The sequence below is a fragment of the Theropithecus gelada genome, chromosome 20, assembly GCF_003255815.1.
Source record: "Theropithecus gelada isolate Dixy chromosome 20, Tgel_1.0, whole genome shotgun sequence".
NCBI classification, from domain to species: Eukaryota; Metazoa; Chordata; class Mammalia; order Primates; family Cercopithecidae; genus Theropithecus; species Theropithecus gelada.
In genome coordinates, this window is record NC_037688.1 from 50,711,056 (window position 1) to 50,737,029 (window position 25,974).

A 25,974-nucleotide genomic window follows, 5' to 3' on the forward strand; every position below is an offset into this window, starting at 1 on the left:
TTTTTTTTTTTTTTTTTTTTTTTTTTTTTGAGACAGAGTCTCACTCTGTCGCCCAGGCTGGAGTGCAGTGGCGCAATCTCGGCTTACTGCAAGCTCTGCTTCCCGGGTTCATGCCATTCTCCTGCCTCAGCCTCCTGAGTAGCTAGGACTACAGGCGCCCGCCACCACGCCCAGCTAATTTTTTTGTATTTTTAGTAGAGATGGGGTTTCACCGTGTTAGCCAGGATGGTCTTGATCTCCTGACCTGGTGATCCACCCGCCTCAGCCTCCCAAAGTGCTGGGATTACAGGCGTGAGCCACCACACCCAGCCAAGATGCATTCTGATTTTAAAATAACTTTACATATGAGAGCTTTGTCCCTGAGAACCAGTGGAGTGCAGTGTGTGCCGTACGCCCTTCCGGATGCTGGAAGTGCACTGGGCACGGAGCTGAGGGTGAACGAGTCCCTGCCCTGCAGCTGTGCTGGTGCTGATCCTGCCAAGGCACTGCTTCCAACTTCCCTGGTGCTCTGCCCGCACCACTGTGCCAACTGCATCCATGTAGGCACCAGGCTGTCCTCGAGGGCAGTGTGTGAAGTGTGTGACTGTGTTCTTACCCTATGCACTGAGCTGTTTCTGTGATGGCCACAGAGAAGATGGGAAGAGGCTTCCTTGTACTAGAGGGAGCATGGCGCCTTCAGCTTCTCTTGCTTACAGTCATAAGCTCACGTGGGGCTTGAGCAAAGAAACAGCCCGGTTGGCATGGGGACACAGCTTCCTTTCCATTTTGGCCCCAACATCCCTCTGGACTGGAGCGTTAGATAGCTTCTCTCTGTATGAAATTTCACAGCTGACTAACTCCCTTTCCCCTGTATCGGATCTGAGTTCATCTTCACAAGCCTGTGTGTAACCGTTACACCCACTCACCAGGTTAGGAAACTGAGGCTTAGAACCTTCACAGGGATGAAACAAGTCAGGGCGCTCTGGGGCTGTCCCTGAGCGGCGCCTTCTCCACAGCAGTGTCGCGAAGGCCTGGGACGGAGGGTGCGTGGCTGTGTGCATCTAGTGTGTCTGCTGGTTGTTGCTTTGCTCATCACAAACAGAACAAACTGACAGCTGTCTGCTTCCCTCCCAGCCCTCCTATTGGTGTGGGAAGCCAAGGGCAGTTGCAGGGAAGGAAGAAGAAGACAGTGACCCTGAGAAAGAGCTCAGAAACGAGTACTTTGAAGCTGAGCCAGAGGACCTGGTGGCTGGGATCAAGATCAAGCACCTGTCCAAGGTGCCGCCTCCTGTGGGGACAGGGAGGGTCGGGGCTGCTAGGACCATGGGGAAGACTTACCAACATGGCGGGTGAGACCTCATGGCCCGCCATGTACTCCCTCTGAGCCTTGCTACTTCCTGCCCTGAAAGAGGGCAGGAACCCTCCGCTGCCCTCTAACCAGTTCCTCAGGGCACAGACCACATCTCCAGCTTCTCAGGAAATGCCAGACTCAGCCATCCAGCAGTGCCTCGGCCTCATGGGCCTCGCAGGGTTGCAGAGACACTGAGGGTGTCTGGGATGTGTTGGGGCTGGGGGAGACCAGAGGGGAGCAGCCAGGAGCAGCATCTGCCCGAAACATCCTTCCCCTCTGCACACTGATGGTGACGCGAGGCTTGGTTCCTTCGGAGACGCTTGGGCAGGGGAGCAGGAGAGGCCTTGGCCATGGGCCTCGGGGCTGTGGGTAGCCCAGGGCAGCCTCTGCCTTTCCTGCAGGTGTTCAGGGTGGGGAACAAGGACAGGGCGGCCGTCAGAGACCTGAACCTGAACCTTTACGAGGGACAGATCACTGTCCTGCTGGGCCACAATGGCGCTGGGAAGACCACCACCCTTTCCATGCTCACAGGTGAGGACTGGACGGCCTCACGTCCCCTGCCACCGGCAGGCCCCCCTTTAACATCATCTCAGCGCAAGCCCCGCCTCATTCCCTCAATGGGGCTTTCGGGCCTTCCCCAACCACAGCGGCAAGAGATGCACCTCAGCCCCGCAGGCCCAGCGGGACATGCAGGGACTTCCCTCCTTACTGCACATGCCAGGGGACCCCCAGGGACCCCTGCCCTCCTCACCACCTCTGTCCGGGACATGCCGGGGGACCCCCAGGGACCCTGCCCTCCTCACTGCCTCTGTCGGTGGATGCCCGAGCTTGATGGGGCCAGTAAAAACAGGCCACACAGGAGCAGCTCAACCCCATGCTAATTCTGTCACCAAACCCCCCTCTTAGAGCTCTCCCCTGTGCACCACACCACCTGCTGGCATTTCACTCTGTCTTCCCCAAGCACCAAGGCGTCTGGCAGTGACACAGGCTGGGACCTGGGGCAGGGACTGATTGTGGTGACTCGTCTGTGTGTGTGTGACGTGGGTTTCTCCTCGCTAACCAGCTGTGCGTCCCGGTGGCAGGGCTGTTTCCATGCCGCTTCTTTTTCCCACTGGCCCAGCTGAAGCCCACCCCGGTGGGAGCGGGGTTCCCGGCCCTCTCAAGGGCAGGGTCCTCAGAGGAAATTAGGGGAGACAGACGGGGTAGGGGCCATTACCCCAGGTGCTGACAAGCAGGATCTTCATGCTCAATGTGGGGTCTCCTGCTGGGCCCCAGGTCTCTTTCCCCCCACCAGTGGACGGGCATACATCAGCGGGTATGAAATTTCCCAGGACATGGTTCAGATCCGGAAGAGCCTGGGCCTGTGCCCGCAGCACGACATCCTGTTTGACAACTTGACAGTCGCAGAGCACCTTTATTTCTATGCCCAGGTGAGCTGGGGGCCAGGAGTGTCCTGGGGTGTTTCCACTGATGTGCTCGAGCTTCCGGGGCAGTCTTCCAAGAAGCTAAACTGGAGGAGGGGAGCCAGGAGGACAGGAGCCAGGGTTCTGAGTGCAGTCACGTCAAAGAGAGGTTCCTCTCACCAGAAACTCTCTGGCCAGGATCAGCCTTCTGCCAGGAGCCTGCATTCCCTGCATCCCCTGTCGTTGCAGCTGAAGGGCTTGTCGCGCCAGAAGTGCCCTGAAGAAGTCAAGCAGATGCTGCACATCATCGGCCTGGAGGACAAGTGGAACTCACGGAGCCGCTTCCTGAGCGGGGGCATGAGGCGCAAGCTCTCCATTGGCATCGCCCTCATCGCAGGCTCCAAGGTGCGGCGGTGGGACTGGAGGCAGTGGGCTCCCCTCCTGCTCCACCTGGGCTGGCCCTTCCGCCATGGCCCAGGCACCTTGGCCCTTGACTCCCCAGACAAGGCCATCACCATCTTTGGAGGACTCTAGCTGACTCTGCGAACCCCTTGATGGGGCCTACCACAAGGCCAGCCTGGGGTGTGGCTCTACCAGCGTCATGAGGCTGTGTCTCTGCCTCCAGGTGTTGATACTGGACGAGCCCACCTCGGGCATGGACGCCATCTCCAGGAGGGCCATCTGGGACCTTCTGCAGCGGCAGAAAAGTGACCGCACCATCGTGCTGACCACCCACTTCATGGACGAGGCTGACCTGCTGGGAGACCGCATCGCCATCATGGCCAAGGGGGAGCTGCAGTGCTGCGGGTCCTCACTGTTCCTCAAGCAGAAATATGGTGAGTGGTGGGGCCAGCCCGCAACGGGGTCGGTGTCCTGGCTGCTGTGCTGAGGGAATGGCTGCTACCCACATGAAGGGCCCTGAGATCAGGCAGGGGTGGCCTTTTCTGGACCTCCTGTCTGTTGCCTTTGGGTGGAGAGCCCAACCAGGCAGGGGGGCTTGTGAGAGGGAAGAGGCAGGAAACGGAGCTGAAAGTCTCAATTTGGTTAGGATGTAGTTCAGCCATGACCAGAAAAACAGAGGCCAAGCCCAGTGCCACAGAGCAGCACTGCCCTTGGAGAGGCCGACACACGCACCAACGTGGCAGCTCCCTCGTAAGAGCAGCTCACAGCATGGCCAGGGCCAGCGGCTGACGGGATCTGGGCCCAGGCCTCTGACTGCGGAACTGCAGCTTCCCTTTCAAGGTCACCTCCTGGTCCAGCACGGTCCGGGTGTGCCAGCGTCCCCCACATTCTGATAGGAGGTAGAGCAAAGACATAGGAGCCCTCTTCCCCTTAGGACACCCCCCAACCCCAAGTGCACATCCCACTTCTGCCCCCTAGTGACTGAGTGGCAACCCAATGTGGTCAGCAGCAGGCTGGAGGAGATGGCCTGGCAGCCACGTGCTCAGCCAAGATACCAGGGTTTTGTTACCAAGAGGGAGGAGAACAGACCTTCGGAGATATGGAACCATCCACCATGGCCTCTGAGAGTTCCACTGGCCACTTCCTGCCCCACTGCCCAGTTGGCAGAGCCACTGCTCTTCCTGGGCCTGGCATCCTTGTCTCTAAAGAGGACATGGGGCCGGGCATGGTGGCTCACCGCCTGTAATCCCAGCACTTTGGGAGGCTAAGGCAGGCAGATCACTTGAGGTCAGGAGTTCAAGACCAGCCTGGCCAACAAGAGACAGCTACATGGCCCTGTGAAGCAAAAGGAAGCCAGGAAGGTAACAAGTAAGGGTCCAGAGAACTTCTGTTTTGTTTCTGGGAATACTGTGCACATTTAAAGTGTAATATATGACTCCAGAACCATGATGATAAGTTTTACACAACACTCAACACCTGTCACAACTGTCTCTACTAAAAATACAAAAAAAACTAGCCAGGTATGGCGGTGCATGCCTGTAATCCCAGCTACATGGGGAGGCTAAGGCAGGAGAATCACTTCAATCAAGGAGGTGGAAGTTACAGTGAGCCAAGATTGTGTGGCTGCACTCCAGCCTGGGTGACACAGTGAGACTCTTGTCTCAAAAAAAAAAAAAAAGGACATGGAATTCCATCTCCATCTTCTGCACGGTGACGTTGGGGAAGAGGTGAGATGCATCTATGATAGTGCCGTGCAGTGTGGTCCTGCAGCCAGTAGCTCTCGCGCCTGCTGCTGCTGACACTCCCTTCCTAGAACCGCACCATAACCGTCAGTGTTAACCCCACAAGAGAGAAGCCCTCACACGTGGTCCGTCACTGCTGCTCATATCCTTCCCTGGTGCTTGTACAGTTAGGGTGAGACCCCACCTTCCAGCAGGTGGCCCTGACAATGCTCAGCACCCTAGATCCCCAGCAGCTCTTCCCAGCAGGCGCAGGAGGCAAGATCCTCGGGACAGCACGGGGAGCTCCAAGATACATTCATTCTGCTTCAGCTGCCCACCTCCGGTTCCCTGGTCTCCTTCCCACCAGCTTGTCTGGTGTGAGCCCTAGAGACCCCGGGTGGGCATGAAGAGACCTGGGGGCTCAGCCAAAGATCTCACACGTGGCCCTGTGTTCCAGGTGCCGGCTATCACATGACGCTGGTGAAGGAGCCACACTGCAACCCCGAAGGCATCTCCCAGTTGGTCCACCACCACGTCCCCAACGCCACACTGGAGAGCAGCGCTGGGGCTGAGCTGTCTTTCATCCTTCCCAGAGAGAGCACACACAGGTACGCCTCCCAGGGAGGGCACGCACAGGTATATATCCAAGATGGAATCCCCGTGGGCCATGAGGGCTTGGTGCTCAGAGGCACCTGCTCTGCCCCTCTCTGGCCTGGCCAGTCAGCACTCTTAGACCCTCAGCCTGGGCACCATCAGCCCAGACGAATCTGCTTGGCTGGGTCCTAGGTGCCAAGCCTCCTAGCAAGGAGAAACATAATTAGGACCTGAAAAGGAGAAGCACCTATCTGACTCACCAAACGGGTGCTCAGTGCTTATGCAGGGCTCACACTCCCCCTTCTGTCACCAGGTTCAACACAGGCTGCAGCTGCACTCAGAACTACTCGTGAAACTGAGAGTCTATATTTGTACACAGGTGGTGAATCTGGTCTTAGTGTCAGAGCTGGAGATGTTAGCACCTGCTCATCACTGTCTCATACACACGGCAGAACCAGCAAGGGGAGGGAAGCCAGTTTTCTATGACAGTATCAGTCTGGATATTATCTGGATAATATCAGTTGGTTGCACTTTTCTCCAGTTTGTTGTTTGTTTGATTTTGTCAGATTTTTTTTCCATTTTACATTTATTTATTCTATTTTATTGTTATTTATTTATTATTTGTTTTGAGATGGAGCCTCACTTTGCTGCCCAGTCCGGAGTGCAGTGGCACGATCTCGGCTCACTGCAACGTCCGCCTGCCAGGTTCAAGTGATTCTCCTGCCTCAGCCTCCCAAGTAGCTTGGGACTACAGGTGTGCGCCACCATGCCCGGCTAATTTTTGTATTTTTAGTAGAGATGGGGTTTCACCATGTTGGCCAGGCTGGTCTCAAACTCCTAACCTCAGGTGATCCACCCACCTCGGCCTCCCAAAGTGCTGAGATCTCAGGCAAGAGTCACCATGCCTGGCCACATTCATTTGTTTTAAAGACAAGGTCTTGCTCTGTCACCCAGGCTGGAGTGCAGTGGCGCAATCATAACTCACTGCAGCCTTGAATTCCTGGGCTCAAGTGATCCTCCCACCTCAGCCTCCCAAGTAGCTGGGACTACAGGTGTGTATCAACATGTCCAGCTACATTTTTTATTTCTTTGTAGAGATGGGGTCTTGTTATGTTGCCCAAGCTGGTCTTGAACTCCTGGGTTCAAGTGATCCTTCCGCCTCAGCCTCCCAGAGTTCTGGGATTACAGGCGTGAGCCACTGCACCTGGCCTAACTTTTGTACTTAATGTAGCAACATCCTTTCTCTTGTGATTTCTTCTATTAATTTTATTCTTAGAAAGTGTTTCCCAGCTGTGTGCAGTGGCTCATGCCTGTAATCCCAACACTTTGGGAGGCCAAGGCGGATGGATCACAAGGTCAGGAGTTGGAGACTAGCCTGACCAACATGGTGAACCCCTGTCTCTACTAAAAATACAAAAATTAGCCTGGCATGGTGGTGGGAGCCTGTAATCCCAGCTACTCAGGAGGCTGAGGCAGGAGAATGGCGTGAACCCAGGAGCAGAGGTTGCGCTGAGCCAAGATCACGCTCCTGCACCCCTGCACTCCAGCCTGGGAAACAGAGCGAGACTCTGTCTCAAATAAAAAAGAAAACCAGGGAATCAAACCATATGAACCTCACTTTTAGCCAGGCATGGTTGCTCATGCCTGTAATTCCAACACTTTCAGAAGCCAAGGCAGAAGGAGAAGGAGACCAGCTTGGGCGACATAGTGAGACCCCATCTCTACAAAAAAATTAAAAATTAGCCACATGGCCGGGCACGGTGGCTCACGCCTGTAATCCCAGCACTTTGGGAGGTCGAGGCGGGTGGATCACAAGGTCAGGAGATCAAGACCATCTTGGCTAACACAGTGAAACCCCGTCTCTACTAAAAATACAAAAAATTAGCCGGGCGAGGTGGCAGGCACCTGTAGTCCCAGCTCCTCGGGAGGCTGAGGCAGGAGAAGGGTGTGAACCCGGGAGGCGGAGCTTGCAGTGAGCCGAGATCGCGCCACTGCACTCCAGCCCGGGCGACAGAGCGAAACTCCATCTCAAGAAAAAAAAGAAAAAAAAAAGGCATTTCAAGGAGTTAACCTCCTGTGGCCCCTCCTCCATTCTACAGGGAGGTGGAGTGGGGGGTGATTCATTTTAGTTTAGTTTAGTTTACTTTTTGGAGATGGAGTCTTGGTCTGTTGCCCAGGCTAGAGTCCAGTGGTGCGACCTCAGCTCACCACAACCTCTACCTCCCGGGTTCAAGCAATTCTCCTGCCTCATCCTCCCAAGTAGCTGGGATTACAGGCACAAGCCGCCATGACTGGGTAGTGTTTTTTTGTTTGTTTTGTTTTGTTTTGTTTTTTGTATTTTAGTAGAGACAGTTTCACCATGTTGCTCAGGCTGGTCTCGAACTCCTTAGCTCAGGCAATTCACCCACCTCGGCCTCCCAAAGTGCTAGGATTACAGGTGTGAGCTGCTGCACCTCGCCTCTTTATTTTATTTATTTATTTATTTATTTATTTATTTATTTAATTTTGAGACAGAGTTTCACTCTGCCGCCCAGGCTGGAGTGCAGTGGCACAATCTCAGCTCACTGCAGCCTCCACCACCTGGGTTCAAGTGATTCTCCTGCCTCTGCCTTCTGAGTAGCTGGGACTACAGGCACCTACCACCACATATGACTAATTTTTTATGTTTTTAATAGAGACAGGTTTCACCATGTTGACTAGGCTGGTATCGAATTCATGGTCACCTCAGGTGATCTGCCCGCCTTGGCGTCCCAAAGTGCTGGGGTTACAGGCGTGAGCCACTGTGCCCGGCCGAGGGGGTGATGCTTTAGGAACAAATTATCTAGAAAGTCACTGAGAAGTGACTCATCATGCTGGGTCTGTTTTTCAGGTTTGAAGGTCTCTTTGCTAAACTGGAGAAGAAGCAGAAAGAGCTGGGCATTGCCAGCTTTGGGGCATCCATCACCACCATGGAGGAAGTCTTCCTTCGGTCAGTAAATGTGTGTTTCCGTCCACCTAGGACTGGGCTCAGTGCTGCAGAGGATTTTCTTTTTTTTCTTTTCTTTCTTTTTTTTTTTTTTGAGATAGAGTCGCACTCGTTGCCCAGGCTGGAGTGCAATGGTGCGATCTCGGCTCACTGCAACCTCCGCCTCCTGGGTTCAAGAGATTCTCCTGCCTCAGTCTCCTGAGTAGCTGGGATTACAGGCATGCACCACTACACCCCGCGAATTTTGTGTTTTTAGTAGGGATGGGTTTTCTCCATGTTGGTCAGGCTGGTCTCAAACTCCTGACCTCAAGTAGTCTGCCTGCCTCAGCCTCCCAAAGTGCTGAGATTACAGGCATGAGTCACTGCGCCCGGCCGAGGACTTTTAAAAAGTGCAGTGATAAACAGTCACCTCGGTTATGATCCCGAATGCCCACGTGAGGCTGGAGGAACAGCCCAGGATGGGGCAGGGCAGTGGCTGCCGTCAGAGCCCCAAGTGCAGACTGTGACTATCAGCAGCACTAGTGTTCGTGGGAAACAGCAGCACACGTGAGGGGTCTGCATGGCCCTGGGGTCCCTTCCAGACCCACCATCTAGCACACGGTGTCAGAGGCGTGCCCAGCTTTTCTTGTGCTTAGATCATCCTTGGGGGATACCTGTGTCCTTAATGAAGATGGGAACTATCTCATCCAGACTCTCAGAACTGCACGGGGGCTGGGCGCGGTGGCTCACGCCTGTCATCCCGGCACTTTGGGAGGCCGAGGCAGGTGATCGCTTGAGCCCAGGAGTTTGAGACCAGCCTGGTCAACATGGTGAAACCCCATCTCTCTCTCTTTTTTTTTTTTTTTTGATACAGTGTCTCGCTCTGTCGCCCAGGCTGGAGTGCAGTGGTGCAATCTCAGCTCACTGCAACCTCTACCTCCCAGATTCAAGCAATTCTCCTGCCTCAGCCTCAGTAGCTGGGACTGCAGGCACATGTCATTACACCCGGCTAGTTTTTTTGTATTTTTAGCAGAGATGGGGTTTTGCCACACTGGTCTGGAACTCCCTACCTCAGGTGACCCTCCTGAGGATCCGTGCTGGGATTATAGGCATGAGCCACCATGCCCGGCCACCATCTCTACTAAAACTACAAAAATTAGCCAGGCGTGGTGGCACACACCTGTAATCTCAGCTACTTGGGAGGCTGAGGCAGGAGAATCAATTGAACCTGAGAAGTGGAGGTTGCAGTGAACTGAGATTGTACCACTGCACTCCAGCCTGGGGGACAGAGCAAAACCCTGTGTCAAAATAAAAAGAAAAAAACGTGAGATAGGTTTTCCTCCTTGGGTAGCCCACAACCTAGAGGAGGCGACAGAATAGGTGATCATACATGTAGGACATGGTGGTGCATGCTCTGGGGACATCTGTCCAGGGGACCACATGTCCAGAAACAGACCCAGGGAAACCAGGCCAGGCGAGGCGGCAGAGGGAAGGACGGACTGCCCACTGACCTGTATCCCGCACAGGACCGAGCACTGACTGACTTTCCGCGAATCCTGGTTGAAGGAAGGAAGCGTGAACATAGGAAAAAGAAACCACGGGCTGGCCTGGAGTCAGCCAGCTCCGACTCCAGTCAGTCAGCCCTCTCTCCAGTGAGGGAGAAGGGCTCTGGCAAGGGCCAGAGGAGCGGGTACCTAGGCCTCACAGCGGCCTGCACGCAGGAACAGGAAGCGGGCGGGCAGGGCTCACACAGCTCCAAGGGTGGCCTGATGAGGTTGCTTAGCCAGCCGGGGGATGCCTCCTGCCTGCTGCAGCCTCAGTTGTGTTTCCTAATTGGTGGGGAGTTCTAGGAAGGGGTGTGTGTGTGTGTGTGTGTGTGTGTGTGTGTGTGACGTAATTCACATAATATTAAAAAATCACCTCCTCTGCCAGGCGTGGTGGTTCATGCCTGTAATCCCAGCACTTTGAGAGGCCAAGGTGGGTGGATCACTTGAGGTCAGGAGTTCGAGACCAGCCAGGCCAACATGGTGAAACCCTCTCTCTACTAAAAATACGAAAATTAGCTGTGCATGGTGGCCAGAGACACTGATGAGTGAGGGAACGCATAGGCAGGTGCATGAGCAAGCCGAGGACTGCGGCGACACTGCTCCCCTCAGTGCCTCTCAACACAGCCCCTCCCTCCACCCGCCCGGGGAGCTGGGTCCTGACGGGTCCGCGTGTGTGTTGGCACAGGGTCGGGAAGCTGGTAGACAGCAGCATGGACATCCAGGCCATCCAGCTGCCTGCCCTGCAGTACCAGCACGAGAGGCGCGCCAGCGACTGGGCTGTGGACAGCAACCTCTGTGGGGCCATGGACCCCTCCGACGGCATTGGAGCCCTCATCGAAGAGGAGCATACCGCTGTCAAGCTCAACACTGGGGTGAGTGCCCAGGCGCGTGGGCAGGCGGCGGGGGAAGGGCGAACAGCCCCCAAACACCTCACGTGAGCCGATGCAGAGGAGAGTCTGTGAGGGCGGAAACAGGGTCTGGGAGAGTCAGCGCACCGGGCAGAGGGCAGGCAGAGGGCGGGCGGCGGCTCACACTGCATGGGTCAGCAGGGAGAAGCGTCTGAATGGAGCAACTGGAATTTCTCATGCTCTACCTCAGGCCCAGCGCCCTGCTCAACAGGAACTTGCCGGGTGCCCAGCTCTGTGTTGAGGAGGCTTTCCAGCAGCCAACGACGGGGAGGGGGGTTGCTGCACCTGGTTCACAGATGGGAAACCGAGGCCTGGGCCAAAGTCAAATGTGACAGAGTGACAGAGCTCAGTCTGATCCCTGGTCAGCCTGATCTCAAAGCCCTGACACTCTCTGGCTTGGAGGACCAGGAAGGGAAGAAGCTGGAGAACAAGGCAGTCAGGCTGGTGGGGAGGCTCAGCCATTTGTTTCCTGTGACCTGCATGGTGGTGTCTCCTTGAGGCAGGGGGAGGGCAGGGGATGGCAGCTGGTCGTCTACTGTCCTGAGACAATGAAACTGTATCTGGGCCGGATGTGGTGGCTCACGCCTGTAATCACAGCACATTGGGAGGCCAAGGCAGGCAGATCACTTGAGGTCAGTAGTTCAAGACCAGCCTAGGCCAACATGACAAAACCCCGTCTCTACTAAAACTACAAAAATTAGTTGGGCATGGTGGTGGGCGCCTGTAATCCCAGCTACTTGGGAGGCTGAGGCAGGAGAATCGCTTGAACCCAGGAGGCGGAGGTTGCAGTGAGCTGAGATCACACCACTGCACTCCACCACAGGGGACAGAGTGACCCTGTCTCAAGAAAATAAAATAAATAGTGTCCACCTTACCTCCATGGCCACTGTGAGGCTCCCAGTACCAATGTGCACGGCCCCATGGAGACCTGCAGAGTCTGCACAGGCGAGCCTGCCACGTGGTGCACTGAGCTCCCCCCATAGCCATTTCGATGCTCCAGGAGTCTCCAGTGCAACCTCAGCTCCAGGCCCCCAGGCTGGCATCACACAGGACAGCACCTGCCGCAGGTGGGTGGGGGTCAGGCACTGGCCCCCAAGCAGTGCTGTTGTCACCTGCGTCCCCCTCTGCCGCAGCTCACCCTGCACTGCCAGCAGTTCTGGGCCATGTTCCTGAAGAAGGCCGCATACAGCTGGCGCGAGTGGAAAATGGTGGCAGCACAGATCCTAGTGCCTCTGACCTGTGTCACCCTGGCCCTCCTGGCCATCAACTACTCCTCGGAGCTCTTCGATGACCCCATGCTGAGGCTGACCTTGGGCGAGTACGGCAGAACCGTCGTGCCCTTCTCGGTTCCTGGGACCTCCCAGCTGGGTCAGCAGCTGTCAGAGCATCTGAAAGACGCACTGCAGGCCGAGGGACAGGAGCCCCGCGAGGTGCTCGGTAAGGGGCATCCCGGGGGCGAGATGGGATCGGGGGCCAGTCGTGCGGCCAGAGTTCACCTTCCAGACTGCAGCAGGGTCGACATCTGGGGAGGATGGTTCTTGGCTGTTCTGAATGTGCTGAGGGAAGTTCAGCAGCATCCCTGACCTTGCCCCACCCCATCGTGACCATCAAACATGCCTGGAAACATTGCCGATGTCCCCTGGGTGGCAGATCATGGCACTGAGTCACTGGGGGTGCCAGAGACACTGGCATACTGGGGCCGGGCTTTGTCAGGCATCTCCTTACTGAAGCTGTCTTTCAGCATCATTCACGGGCAAAATGCAGAAACATAGTGACTTCAAGTTACCTTTGCTGTGTGACGATGCTGGCGACAGTGCGCCTTCGTGTGACAGGGTGTTGTTTTCTTCCATCATCTTAAAACCCACAATTCTTGACCAGGCTCAGTGGCTGACACCTGTCATCCCAGCACTTTGGGAGGCCGAGGCAGGTAGATCACTTGAGGTCAGGAGTTCGAGACCAGCCTGGTCAACATGGCAAAACTCTGCTCTACTAAACATAAAAAATTAGCTAGGTGTGGTGGTGGGTACCCGTAATCCCAGCTACTCTGGAGGCTGAGGCAGGAGAATGGCTTGAACCCGGGTCGTGGAGCCTGCAGTGAGCCCAGATCACGCCACTGCACTCCAGCCTGGGCGACAGAGCAAGACTGTCTCGAAAGAAAAAAAAAAAAGAGTCTTGGTAGTCACAGTTGGATACTGCCCCAGGCTCAGAACAGGGACCATGCTCTGGTTAATGAAACCTACTGGAAGGTTTTCTTATTTTGCAGCTGCCTTCCTGGCTCCTGACTAGCATTCACAGTTCCACGTACTGAATGATGACAAAACCCTGGCAGAAATTAGGCTCTCCTTAGGAGGAGAGTGACAGGGCGGGCAGCTCAGAGGATGCTGGCACCACTGCATTGGGTCCCTGATTAGCCATGCTCAGATGGCAGCAGGTACCCAGGTGTCATCTCCTCCTGTGTCCTCTGACTCTGCCATTGCTCCCCAGGTGACCTGGAGGAGTTCTTGATCTTCAGGGCCTCTGTGGAGGGGGGCGGCTTTAATGAGCGGTGCCTTGTGGCAGCGTCCTTCAGAGACGTGGGAGAACGCATGGTCGTTACCGCCTTGTTCAACAACCAGGCGTACCACTCCCCAGCCACTGCCCTGGCCGTCGCGGACAACCTTCTGTTCAAGCTGCTGTGTGGGCCTCACGCCTCCATCGTGGTCTCCAACTTCCCCCAGCCCCGGAGCGCCCTGCAGGCTGCCAAGGACCAGTTCAATGAGTATGTGCGCTGCCCGTCCCCGTCCACCCTGGCCGGGGCCCCCAGGACTGACTGCCCTGGGCACTGCCACAGGCCCATAGATAGAGCATTGTGTCTACTCTCCCAAAGCCCCTGGGTCTGGTAGGAAACCCCTGCCACATCCTCCTCCACCGTCCACAGCCCCCACTCCCTGTGACAGCAGATCAGCTGTGGGCCGTCCCATGCGCTGCGGTCCTGACGGGGACCTATGAAGGCTCGGCAGGCAGCCCTGCCTTCTCCTAAATCTACCTGGCTCCTGCCAGCCACTGTCCTCACTCCGCACTGCTCTCTCCAACAGTGTGACCCACTGGGCACATGAGCTGAGGTGATGGAGGGTGAGCAGAGCAGGACTTGGCAAGAACTGCCGTCCCTGCCCCTCAGATGGCCACACGTCAGGAGCCTGCCATGCCATTGTGTGGGCAGGGCTACCCCCGTCCCAGCCACAGAGCCCCAGAGCTCCGGGGACCACCCAGAGGAGGCCAAAAATTCTGTTAATTTCAGGATAGCCACTCCTCCTCAGGGCAGTGTCGTCTCCACCCACATTCCAGGCTAGGCCTAGGCCTGGCGATGGCTGCATCCCAGCTTCTAGCTCCATCCCTGCCCCGAGAACAGAAAAGCAGCAGCCCTCGATCTGCTCTCCTTGCTGTCAACTCAGGATCCTAGAATAATGCGCAGAGGCCCGGAGAGGCTTTCCCTTTGCCACACTCCAGGGGGATGCAGCGGGGTTCAGGACCTCCACACCTGGGCAGGGTCGCAGGCAGCCATGGGGCTGAGAGCTGGGCAGGGGGCGGGTGATGAGGAGAGTGACACTGCCATCGTCACATGATCAGCATAGGAGGTCCAGAGGAGCCGTTCTCCAGTGGGGGCACATGTTCCTGGTATGGAACCATGGTGCTCGTGCTCTCCCATAAGCCCCTTTATCGGTTGGGCTGCTGCCCTGCATGCCTTGGGCAGTCATAACTGAATACCCGACCTTTCCTGCCACCCAGGCATGCTGTGCTCCATCCCTGACCTTCCTTGTCCCCTGCAGGGGCCGGAAGGGATTCGACATTGCCCTCAACCTGCTCTTCGCCATGGCATTCTTGGCCAGCACATTCTCCATCCTGGCGGTCAGCGAGAGGGCCGTGCGGGCCAAGCACGTGCAGTTTGTGAGCGGAGTCCACGTGGCCACTTTCTGGCTCTCTGCTCTGCTGTGGGACCTTATCTCCTTCCTCATCCCCAGTCTGCTGCTGCTGGTGAGCGCCGGAGGGTGCTGGGTCCGTTCCCCTGCAGACCGCAGGGGGTTTGCCCTGGGACCCCCTTGCAGAACCAGAACCAGCTGGGCAGCCTAGGCCGGCAGCTCAGCCCAACTCAGGGAGCACGGCTGGAATCCCCTGGCGGCTGCCACCTCGCCTCCTCCCTGCACCCTCAGCCTTTGCCCTCCATACATGGGCAGCGCCCAGAGCAGCCACCCTGGTTACAGCTCCCAGTGCAAGGGGACAAGGGGAAACTAGGACAGAGAGGGCCTGGGGCTGAAAGCCACCGCGGGGGCCAGACATGGCCTGTGGGGCTGATGGGCATGGGCCAGCTGACCAGGAGGGGTCTGAGGACCTCCAGATGCTCCTCTCACCCTTTCCCCACCCGTGAGCTGCTCTCAGCTTGGCGTGCATGGCAGTGCCTCCCTGTGCCGCCGCAGGTGGTGTTCAAGGCCTTCGACGTGCGTGCCTTCACGCGGGACGGCCACGTGGCCGACACCCTGCTGCTGCTCCTGCTCTACGGCTGGGCCATCATCCCCCTCATGTACCTGATGAACTTCTTCTTCTCGGGGGCGGCCACTGCCTACACGAGGCTGACCATCTTCAACATCCTGTCGGGCATCGCCACCTTCCTGATGGTCACCATCATGCGCATCCCAGGTGGGCGCCTGGAGACCACCCCCAGCCCCCATGGCCATCCATGGAGCCGCTCCGCCCAGACAGGGAGGCACCCGCCACAGCCGAGGCAGGCCTCAGGCAATGGGCCTAGCTCATGCTCACCAGCCCCTCTGCCCCAGCTGGCCCTGCCCGGCTAGCTATGACTGGTGGGCAGGCATCTGCGGTGTCCTTGCCCTGTGCAGAGCCGGCAGGGGTGTCCCTGGGAGGTGCCCCTTCACTCCGCACAGCACGGACAAGGCCCTGTGCCCGCCCTGACCAGGCCTGTCCTAGAGGTGGGTGTGGTGTGCCCTCCAGCACAGACTGATCTTACCTCCCCAATGCAGCTGTAAAACTGGAAGAACTTTCCAAAACCCTGGATCACGTGTTCCTGGTGCTGCCCAACCACTGTCTGGGGATGGCAGTCAGCAGCTTCTATGAGAACTATGAGACGCGGAGGTACTGCACCTCCTCTGAGGTCGCCGCCCACTACTGCAAGAAATATAGTGAGTGTCCCAGCCCCGACCCTGGGCAGCACCCCCGCGTCCTCAGGACGTGGCCACTGAAGAGGGGCCTCCCAAGGCAGGGGCTACTCTGCGTCTGAGTGGCCTGGGGCTGGTGCGTTCCTCTGCACTGCCTCGCCCCGCCTCCCACAGTAGCCCCCTCGTGCCTGCTCGCTCCCAGGCCCCGTATCTGAGCTCCCATTCTCCCACCTGCCTCAGTGTCTGGGCATCTGTAACAAGGAACCACAGACCAGCACTTAGCACCAGCAGTGAATCCCCCACAGCTCGGGGGAGGACCCTTCCTGCCTCTCCCAGCCTCTGGTGGCTGCACGCATCCTGGGCTCCTGGCCACACCCCCTCACCACCACCACCTCCATCCTCGCATGGTGGCTCCTGTCTCCTGTCTCAAATCTCCTTCTGCCTTTCTCTTTTTTTTTTTTTTTTTTTTTTTTTTTTTTTTTTTTTTTTTTTTTTTTGAGACGGAGTCTCGCTCTGTAGCCCAGGCTGGAGTGCAGTGGCCGGATCTCAGCTCACTGCAAGCTCCGCCTCCCGGGTTCACGCCATTCTCCGGCCTCAGCCTCCCGACCAGGCTGATCTTGAACTCCTGACCTCAGGTGATCTGCCTGCCTTAGCCTCCCAAAATGTTGGGATTACACCACGCCCATCCTATTTTATTTTTTTGAGATGGAGTCTCGCTTTGTCACCCAGGATGGAGTGCAGTGGAGCGATCTCCGCTCACTGCAACCTCTGCCTCCCGGGTTCAAGCAATTCTCCTGCCTCAGCCTCCCGAAGAGCTGGGATTACAGGCGTGTGTTACCATGCCTGGCTATCTTTTGTATTTTTAGTAGATGGGGTTTCACTATGTTGGCCAGGCTGGCCTTGAGCTTCTGACCTCAAATGATCCACCCACCTAGGCCTCCCCAAAAGTGCTGGGATTACAGGCATGAGTCACTGCGCCTGGCCTCAGTCATTGGCTATGTGTGTGGTGAGCAGCACGGATTTAGACCAAGCTGGTATTCTGGTAACAAGGACNTTTTTTTTTTTTTTTTTTTTTTTTTTTTGAGACGGAGTCTCGCTCTGCCGCCCAGGCTGGAGTGCAGTGGCCGGATCTCTGCTCACTGCAAGCTCCGCCTCCCGGGTTCACGCCATTCTCCTGCCTCAGCCTCCCGAGTAGCTGGGACTACAGGCGCCCGCCACCGCGCCCGGCTATTTTTTGTATTTCTTAGTAGAGACGGGGTTTCACCGTGTTAGCCAGGATGGTCTCGATCTCCTGACCTCGTGATGCGCCCGTCTCGGCCTCCCAACTGCCTTTCTCTTATAAGGACACTTGCTGTTGGGTTTAAGGCCCACGCTGATCCAGTGTCTCACCTTAAGATCCTTACTAATCACATATTCAAAGACCCTGTTTCTAAGCAAGATCGCAACCCCAGGTCCAGGGGGACAGAACTTGGACCTGTCCTGTGGGGCCCCCTCAGCCTCCCACACACCCCTCTGTGCTTGTAACGGTCTCCATCCTGGCCAGGAGGCAGCCCAGGGTTCCCACAGAGCCTGTGCCTCTCAGGCAAGCTGTCACTGCCCTGGGCCTGCCACATCGCTCATGGGACTGCATTGGATTGTTACGTGCCTGGCCTCTCTGAGCTGTGGTGCCTCGAGAGGCAGCCGTGACCTACTGGCCTTCACATCTCCCCATGGAGGAGACACTGTTACAGGCGCCTTGAGCAGCCTGGGGAGGGGAGTGGAGGCCGGGAACCTGGGAGGGGAGGAGGGCGCCCCAGGCCTCGGGACACAGTGACTCCCTCGCCCCACAGACATCCAGTACCAGGAGAACTTCTATGCCTGGAGCGCCCCGGGGGTCGGCAGGTTCGTGGCCTCCATGGCTGCTTCAGGGTGCGCCTACCTCATCCTGCTCTTCCTCATCGAGAACAACCTGCTGCAGAGACTCAGGGGCATCCTTTGCGCCTTCCGGAGGAGGCGGACACTGGTGAGCGGCGCTGGGAGCCCAGGACACTGGTGGGATGCTCCCCAGGCCTCTGCTTGGGCCCAGCACAACCCGGGGCGGCTTCCATCTCCTTCTCTACCAAGCAGCTCCTGCACCAGATGGCCTCCCACTATATGGCCTCAGCACCAGCCAGCAGTTACAGCCAGGGTAGGGCACAGCCCTTGCCACTCAAGAGGGCTGTCGAGTTCTGAGCCCCCGCCAAAGAGTCAGCCTGGGGACCCAGGGCCGTCCTGCTGAGCAGAGGTGGTGCCCAGGGACACCCAGTGTCAGAGGAGGGGTCATGGGGCTGAGGGTGCTCCACGTGTTTACTGAAAACGTCCGTTATTTCAGGTCTCCATCCCCTCCCTCAAACAAACAAAAGCAAATGTGTTGACATTGCATTGCACATACAGCTTAGCCGAGGGGGAATTCACTTCTTTAAAATAGTCAGACTTCTCTAAAAAAGGAACTGTCTCCATGTGTTAAAATCTTTGGCGAGGCATGGTGACTCACACCTGTAATCCCAGCACTTTAGAAAGCAGAGGTAGGTAGATCACCTGAAACCAAGAGTTCAAGACCAGTGTGGGCAACATAGTGAGACCCTCTCTCTTCTAAAAAGTTTTAAAAATTAGCCGGGCATGATGGTACACACCTGTAATCCCAGCTACTAGGGAGGCTGAGACAGGAGGCTTAAGCCTGGGAGGTCTGGGCTGCAGTGAGCTATGATTGTACCACTGAATTCCAGCCTGGGTGACAAAGCAAGACTCCCATCTCTAAATCTGAAAACAAAAATCTTGCTTTAAGGCTAGGCATGGTGGCTCATGCCTGTAATCCCAGCACTTTGGGAGGCTGAGGTGGACAGATCACCAAAGGTCAGGAGTTCTAGACCAGCCTGGCCAACACAATGAAACTCCATGTCTACTAAAAACACAAAAATTAGCTGGACGTGGTGGTGCGTGCCTATAATCCCAGCTACTCAGGAGACTGAAGCAGGAGAATCACTTGAACCCAGGAGGCGGAGTTTGCAGTGAGCTAAGATCACGCCACTGCACGCCAGCCTGGGCAACAGAGTGAGAGAGACTCTGTCTCAAAAAAAAAAAAAAAAATTAAAATTGTTTTAAAATCTTATTTTATATTCCCCAGCAGAGATTTATGATTTTTCTCCATGAGTCCCACACAGTTCTTTTTCCTCAGATAGTTTATGTCTCCTGGATGCTAGTTCAGCCCCGTAAGACCGCTGTGTCTTCTGGTAAAAGGTCTGAGTCGCACCTGTGGGGCCTAGGATTGGGACAAAGGCCTTAGTCCCACCAGACCTCCCACATCCACCCCCGCCCCTCCCTTCTCCACGGGAGCCACCCTGCGGCTGGGTTCATGCACGCGGTCTCTGTCCTGGTCAATCAGACAGAATTATACACCCGGATGCCTGTGCTTCCTGAGGACCAAGATGTGGCGGATGAGAGGACCCGCATCCTGGCCCCCAGTCCAGACTCCCTGCTCCACACACCTCTGATTATCAAGGAACTCTCCAAGGTACCCTTGCAATGTGGGGTGGAGTCCTTCCTGCCAGCTGGCTACCTGGCTGTCCCCAGGGTCCAACCCTGTCCCTGGAAGCTTGCGGCGCTGAGGCTCAGGCTGCTCTGCTTTGCGTCCAGGCCTCTGCATTCCATGTTTTCCGTCGGGTGCCTGCAGGTGTACGAGCAGCGGGTGCCCCTCCTGGCCGTGGACAGGATCTCCCTCGCGGTGCAGAAAGGGGAGTGCTTTGGCCTGCTGGGCTTCAATGGAGCCGGAAAGACCACAACTTTCAAAATGCTGACTGGGGAGGAGAGCCTCACTTCTGGGGATGCCTTTGTTGGGGGTCACAGAATCAGCTCTGATGTCGGAAAGGTGGGTGCAGCCAGGAGGTTCCAAAGGGGTGAGGCAGGCATGGCTGGAGGGGGCACCCTGGAGGCAGGGACGGAGGGATGCTGTCTGCAAACAGCTGCTGCATCTGTGGCTTGAAATGGGCCCAGCACGTGCCTCTGGACAGCGAGACAAGGGAATGAGCTAAAGCTAAGCTTCGCCAGAACTAGCAGGCGATGGGAGGGGAGAGAGATGGGTGCCAACATCGATGAGCCTGGAGAGGTGTATTCAGCACTGACAGCCACCTCTGCGCAGAGGCCATTCTGTGTCCAGGCAGCTCAGGTGTGGGTTTAGAGGCCTTGATGGGTGAAAGGACGGAAGGCCCTGGGCCCACCAACAGTTTTCCCATGTTGAGCTGAACCCCACCAGCTCGCCGCAGAAGGACCAGAGGCAGCCCTCCTGCACCTCTGCCCGGGTCCTGCATGGGAAGTCGAGCTTGCCGAGCAGAGCAGGGGAAATGGAAGGCAGGGCCTGGGCCTGAGAAGTGGCCGCAGAGTCCTCTCCTGAGCTCACGCCAGGGGAGCCTGGACAGCAGAGGCCCTGGGCCAGAGTACGTGCAGGCCCTCTCAGGAGGAAAGCCTCATCCTAGGCTGCAGACTTCCCCATAGAGTGTTCCAGGGCTTACAGGCAATGCACAGCAAACAGAGGAGACAGTACCATGACTGGAAGCCACAGACACAGGCCCCATGGGGGGACAAGCACATAGGCGTTAGATCTGCATCGTCAGGCCAGATTATAAAAGATTATAAACTCACTGTGTCTACAGAAATAAATGATGCAATTGAAAGTCTATGCAGGGGAGAGAAAACCGTATATGATCTAGCAATGGAGGAGAGGGTGAGAAGTCCCCAGTACATGTAATCTGAGTTCCAGAAGGAAAGGAAAAGAGAGAGTGGCAGGGGGTAGTAGCCAAAAAGGTATCGGCTAAGATTTTTCCCAAACTGATTAAAAACATTCTGGGCTGCGAGCGTGGCTTATGCCTGTAATCCCAACTTTGGCAGGCCAAGGCAGGCAGATCACTTAAGGTCTAGAGTTCAAGACCAGCCTGGCCAACATGGCAAAATGCTGTCTCTACTAGAGAAAAATACAAAAATGAGCAGGGTGTGGTGGCAGGTGCCTATAATCCTAGCTACTCGGGAGCTTAAGGCATGAGAATCACTTGAGCCTGGGAGACAGAGGTTGCAGTGAGCCAAGATCACGCCACCGCATTCCATCCTCGGCGACAGAGTGAGACTGTCTCAAAAAAAAAAAAAAAAAAAAAAAAAAAGATTTTGGAAGCTTGAGAACCCCAAAGAAGGAAGGTAAAGAAAAAGAAATCCAGTATCTAGAATCCACAGAACCCAGGCACTCCTGCTCCCAACCAGCTGCCGAAGGTAGCTAGGCAGATGGCAGCAGGCACGTCCTAATTCTGCTGGACATGGTCACTTGCACAGAGAACAGCTGCTGCACCATCTGACCAAGCAGTGCTCACCCCAAAGGTGGTGCCCATAAATCTTTCTTCTTAGAGGGAGAAGAAAGAGTCCTAGCACATTAGACGTCCCAGGCGTGAACGAGTGGGTGGCCAGCCCTGAGTCTGCCTCTATGTAAAGGCCATTCTTGTACCACCTAATCCCATGGCTGCCTGTCCTGGACCAGGCTCTGAGAGCAGCTCTGGAAGCCTCCCTACACCAGCCACATCCTTCCTGTGTCCCTGTTCCAAGAGCTTCCACTGTGGGCAGCCACCGGGGCCTGTGCACAGCTCCAGCGCCCCCCGTGTACACACACTGGCAGGGACCATAGACAGGTGCAGGGATGGGCACCTCAAGGGTAGTCCCTGTGACCCTCTGGAGGAAGGAGGCTTCCCTCCAACCCACCTCCCTCCCCGGCTATGCTCTGACCCCAGGTGCGGCAGCGGATCGGCTACTGCCCACAGTTTGATGCCTTGCTGGACCACATGACTGGCCGGGAGATGCTGGTCATGTACGCTCGGCTCCGGGGCATCCCTGAGCGCCACATCGGGGCCTGCGTGGAGAACACTCTGCGGGGCCTGCTGCTGGAGCCACACGCCAACAAGCTGGTCAGGACGTACAGGTGCACCTCCCAAGCCCGGCCCCTGCAACCAGAAGAGCCCTGGCCCTTCCCAGACTGGAGTCAGAATCAGGGTCCCTATAGCATAGAGCTGGGAGTGACTGCTCAGGTCAGCAGCCAGAGCTCCCACTTGTGGCTCCAGGATGGAGCTGGTATTTGGTTGTGTGAGCCAGGTAGCTCCAGGTAGGAGAGGGACTGCCCTGACAGTGCCTGCCACCTAGGGACAAAGCCAGCAGCGAGAGATGCCAGGACTACTGTGTTCCTGTGTAGGTGGTCCCTCTTAGGTGCGGGCACATGTGTTCCTGTGTAGGTGCGTGCACTGGGCCCCTGGGAACAGCCTTCTCTGGGGCCTCTAGCTCTATGTGGTGGGCTCTCCAGGTGCACACACAGCTCCTTCCTCTTCACCAGGGCTGTTCTGCAATTGCTGGGTGTGGGCCTCTGCTGGGACATGGGCCTCCACTGGGACACGGGAGCCAATGCTAACTCTCAGCCTTATTCCCCCACCTGGCACCCTCCTGCCCGTAGTGGTGGTAACAAGCGGAAGCTGAGCACTGGCATCGCCCTAATCGGAGAGCCTGCTGTCATCTTCTTGGATGAGCCGTCCACTGGCATGGACCCCGTGGCCCGGCGCCTGCTTTGGGACACCGTGGCACGAGCTCGAGAATCTGGCAAGGCCATCGTCATCACCTCCCACAGGTAGAGCCTGGGTCCGTGGGTCACTGGAAGTTTCAGCACCGGGTGGGCCGTGGAGGAGCCAGGTGACCAGGAGACGCATAAGCATCTGGTGCAGTGTCTGCACGTATCAGGAACTGCCTGATTGGGGGACCAACGCTTTCCTGTCTGCACAAGCCTTTGGCACCCCCAGCACTGTCTGAGGCCCCGCCCTCTCCCCAGCATGGAGGAGTGTGAGGCCCTGTGCACCCGGCTGGCCATCATGGTGCAGGGGCAGTTCAAGTGCCTGGGCAGCCCCCAGCACCTCAAGAGCAAGTTTGGCAGCGGCTACTCCCTGCGGGCCAAGGTGCAGAGCGAAGGGCAGCAGGAGGCGCTGGAGGATTTCAAGGCCTTTGTGGACCTGACCTTTCCAGGTGTGTGCTGGCCCCGGCAGCCCCCACTGGGTGGGCCCTGGGCCCCTGCCTAGGCCTCTCCCATCTGCTGTGTGGAGCGTCTGTGCCTCGCCCCTGCCAAGTCCCATCTCCCCAATCCCTGGGACAAGGACTCCAGTGCTGAGCACCCAAGCACTCTCCGATCCTCCATCCCGGCCCTCACAGCAACACCGTCTCTCCTTTGTGTAGGCAGCATCCTGGAAGACGAGCACCAAGGCATGGTCCATTACCACCTGCCAGGCCGCGACCTCAGCTGGGCAAAGGTAAGGCAGTCCCAGGGGCCCCACTGGGCATTCACGGGGCTGGGGGAGGTCCCTCCAGGGGTCTCTCCCTCTGTGTGACTGCAGACTCTTTTCCACAGAGGACTGAGTTTCCATTTCTCCCCTAACACTCACACTGATACGTGCTGGTCTGGGGGTTTTATATCCAAAATATCAGTGGTAAAAGGAATTCAGTGTGCAGTAGGAAAAGGGCCAGGGATGGTGGCTCACACCATAATCTCAGCACTTTGGGAGGCTGAGGCGGGAGGATTGCTTAAGCCTGGGAGTTCTAGACCAGCCTGGGCAACATAGACCCCGTCTCTACAAAAAATTTAAAAATTAGGCCAGGTGCCGTGGCTCAAGCCTGTAATCCCAGCACTTTGGGAGGCCGAGACGGGTGAATCACGAGGTCAGGAGATCCAGACCATCCTGGCTAACATGGTGAAACCTCGTCTCTACTAAAAAATACAAAAAACTAGCCGGGCGAGGTGGCGGGCACCTGTAGTCCCAGCTACTCGGGAGGCTGAGGCAGGAGAATGGCGTAAACCCAGGAGGCGGAGCTTACAGTGAGCCGAGATCCAGCCACTGCACTCCAGCCTGGGTGACAGAGCGAGACTCCATCTCAAAAAAATAAAAAATAAAAAATAAAATAAATAAAATAAAAATTAGCCAGGTATCATGGTGCATGCCGGTAGTCCCAGCTACTCGGGAGGCTAAGGTGGGTGGATCGCTTGAGCCTGGGAGTTCGAGACTGCAGTGAGCTATGACTGTGCCACTGTACTCCAGCCTGGGCTACAGAGCAAGACTCTCTCTCTAAAAAAATAAATTATGGGGGGGAAAAAAAGAACTGGCTCAGAAAGGGAACATCGCTGGCTCAAGGTTGTACTCTGAGCTGGGAACAGCGTGAGGAGGAGGCTGGGCCCTGTCCCCGATGGCTCCTTCTTAGCCAGTGTCCTCTCCCTGGGACCCTTGCAGGGCTGCCCTCTCTGGGACTCTGGGGTGAGCACGGTGCCCTCGCAGGGCTGCCCTCTCTGGGACTCTGGGGTGGGGCTGGGCACGGGTAGAATTGTGGAGGCCTCACCAGCCCCTCTTGCCAGGGGACTCCCAGGTTCCGCACAGGAGCCTGGGCCCTGTTCTCTCCTACCAGTGACTTTTCTGCTTCCCAAAGGTTTTCGGTATTCTGGAGAAAGCCAAGGAAAAGTACAGTGTGGACGACTACTCTGTGAGCCAGATCTCGCTGGAACAGGTCTTCCTGAGCTTCGCCCACCTGCAGCCGCCCACTGCAGAGGAGGGGCGATGAGGGGTGTGGCTGCCTCGCCACCAGGCAGGGATGGGACGGGCAAGCAGGGTCCAGCTTGCATCCTCTCTCTCCAAGTTTATCTCATCCTTTATTTTTAATCACTTTTTTCTATGATGGATATGAAAAATTCAAGGCAGTATGCACAGAACGGACGAGTGCAGCCCGGCCCTCATGCCCAGGATCAGCATGCGCATCTTCACGTCTGCACTCTGGAGTTCACCCTCCCAGAGCTGGAGCGGGCCAGGCAGTCTGCGGGCAAGCTCCCGGGTCTCTGGGTGGAGAGCTGACCCAGGAAGGGCTGCAGCTGAGCTGGGGGGTTGAATTTCTCCAGGCACTCCCTGGAGAGAGGACCCAGTGACTTGTCCGTGTTTACACATGACACTAATCTCCCCTGGGGAGGAAGCAGGAAGCCAGGTTGAACTGTAGCGAGGCCCCCAGGCCGCCGGGAATGGACCATGCAGATCACTGTCGGTGGAGGGAAGCTGCTGACTGTGATTAGGTGCTGGGGTTTTAGCGTCCAGCGCAGCCTGGGGGCCTCCTGGAGGCTCTGCTCCTTAGGGCATGGTAGCCGCCGCAGAGCCGGGCATCGTCCCACAGCATCTCCTAGAAGCAGCCGGCACAGGAGGGAACGTGGCCAGGCTTGAAGGAGTCTCTGTTCCCAGCACTGCACCCTCAGGAAGTTGCCCGCCCCAGGACACGCAGGGACCACCCCAAGGGCTGGGTGGCTGTCTCAAGGACACACTGAATACGTTGTGACCGTCCAGAAAATAAAGGCTGAGGGGACACAGTCACAGTCTGTGGGTCACACGCGAGGGGTCACGGGGCTCAATCGCTCGCCCACAATCTATACATGAGGCTCTTCTTTCACGTATCAATCACACAAACGTGGGATGTCGCTTTTCCCAGAAGGGAGCACACACAGATAATACATTGAGGTGAAGGAACAGGCCCAGAACACAAAGGAAAAAGCCGGTTAGATAAACGCCCGGTGACGGGCCCTTAGTCTACAGCCAAGAGAAGAGCAGGCGGGGCTGTGTGGGAAGCACAGGTCTGGTGGGAGAGAAGCTGCTGGCACCAGGGTCACCTGTGGGCATTTGCCATTTCCCAGAAATAACTCTTCATCAGCTCCCTTTTTAGTTATTTATGGAGTCTTGCTTTGTCTCCCAGGCTGGAGCACAGTGGCGCAATCTTGGCTCACTGCAACCTCGCCTCCCGGGTGCAAGCGATTCTCCTGCCTCTGCCTCCCAAGTAGCTGGGACTACAGGCACGCGCCACCACACCCAGCTAATTTTTGTATTTTTAGTAGAGATGGGGTTTTACCATGTTGGCCAGGCTGGTCTCAAACTCCTG

General features: G+C 56.7%; 1 protein-coding gene across 1 annotated transcript in view; it reads left to right on the forward strand.

Annotated features, from left to right (window-relative positions):
- Window positions 1-25,412, forward strand: part of ABCA3 (ATP binding cassette subfamily A member 3) — a 67,456-nt gene extending 42,044 nt beyond the window's left edge. The window contains exons 10-30 of the mRNA XM_025369746.1: window positions 1,114-1,257; window positions 1,732-1,861; window positions 2,606-2,760; window positions 2,983-3,138; window positions 3,359-3,569; window positions 5,314-5,464; window positions 8,320-8,418; window positions 10,627-10,813; window positions 11,983-12,286; window positions 13,334-13,607; window positions 14,656-14,860; window positions 15,301-15,520; window positions 15,862-16,020; window positions 17,826-17,998; window positions 19,397-19,525; window positions 19,685-19,879; window positions 21,777-21,964; window positions 22,487-22,657; window positions 22,856-23,046; window positions 23,254-23,327; window positions 24,493-25,412. Coding sequence (XP_025225531.1) covers window positions 1,114-1,257; window positions 1,732-1,861; window positions 2,606-2,760; window positions 2,983-3,138; window positions 3,359-3,569; window positions 5,314-5,464; window positions 8,320-8,418; window positions 10,627-10,813; window positions 11,983-12,286; window positions 13,334-13,607; window positions 14,656-14,860; window positions 15,301-15,520; window positions 15,862-16,020; window positions 17,826-17,998; window positions 19,397-19,525; window positions 19,685-19,879; window positions 21,777-21,964; window positions 22,487-22,657; window positions 22,856-23,046; window positions 23,254-23,327; window positions 24,493-24,624 — 3,648 coding nt within the window. The 3' untranslated portion in view covers window positions 24,625-25,412. The remainder of the gene's footprint in view (window positions 1-1,113; window positions 1,258-1,731; window positions 1,862-2,605; window positions 2,761-2,982; window positions 3,139-3,358; window positions 3,570-5,313; window positions 5,465-8,319; window positions 8,419-10,626; window positions 10,814-11,982; window positions 12,287-13,333; window positions 13,608-14,655; window positions 14,861-15,300; window positions 15,521-15,861; window positions 16,021-17,825; window positions 17,999-19,396; window positions 19,526-19,684; window positions 19,880-21,776; window positions 21,965-22,486; window positions 22,658-22,855; window positions 23,047-23,253; window positions 23,328-24,492) is intronic.
- The last annotated feature ends 562 nt before the right edge of the window (window positions 25,413-25,974 follow it).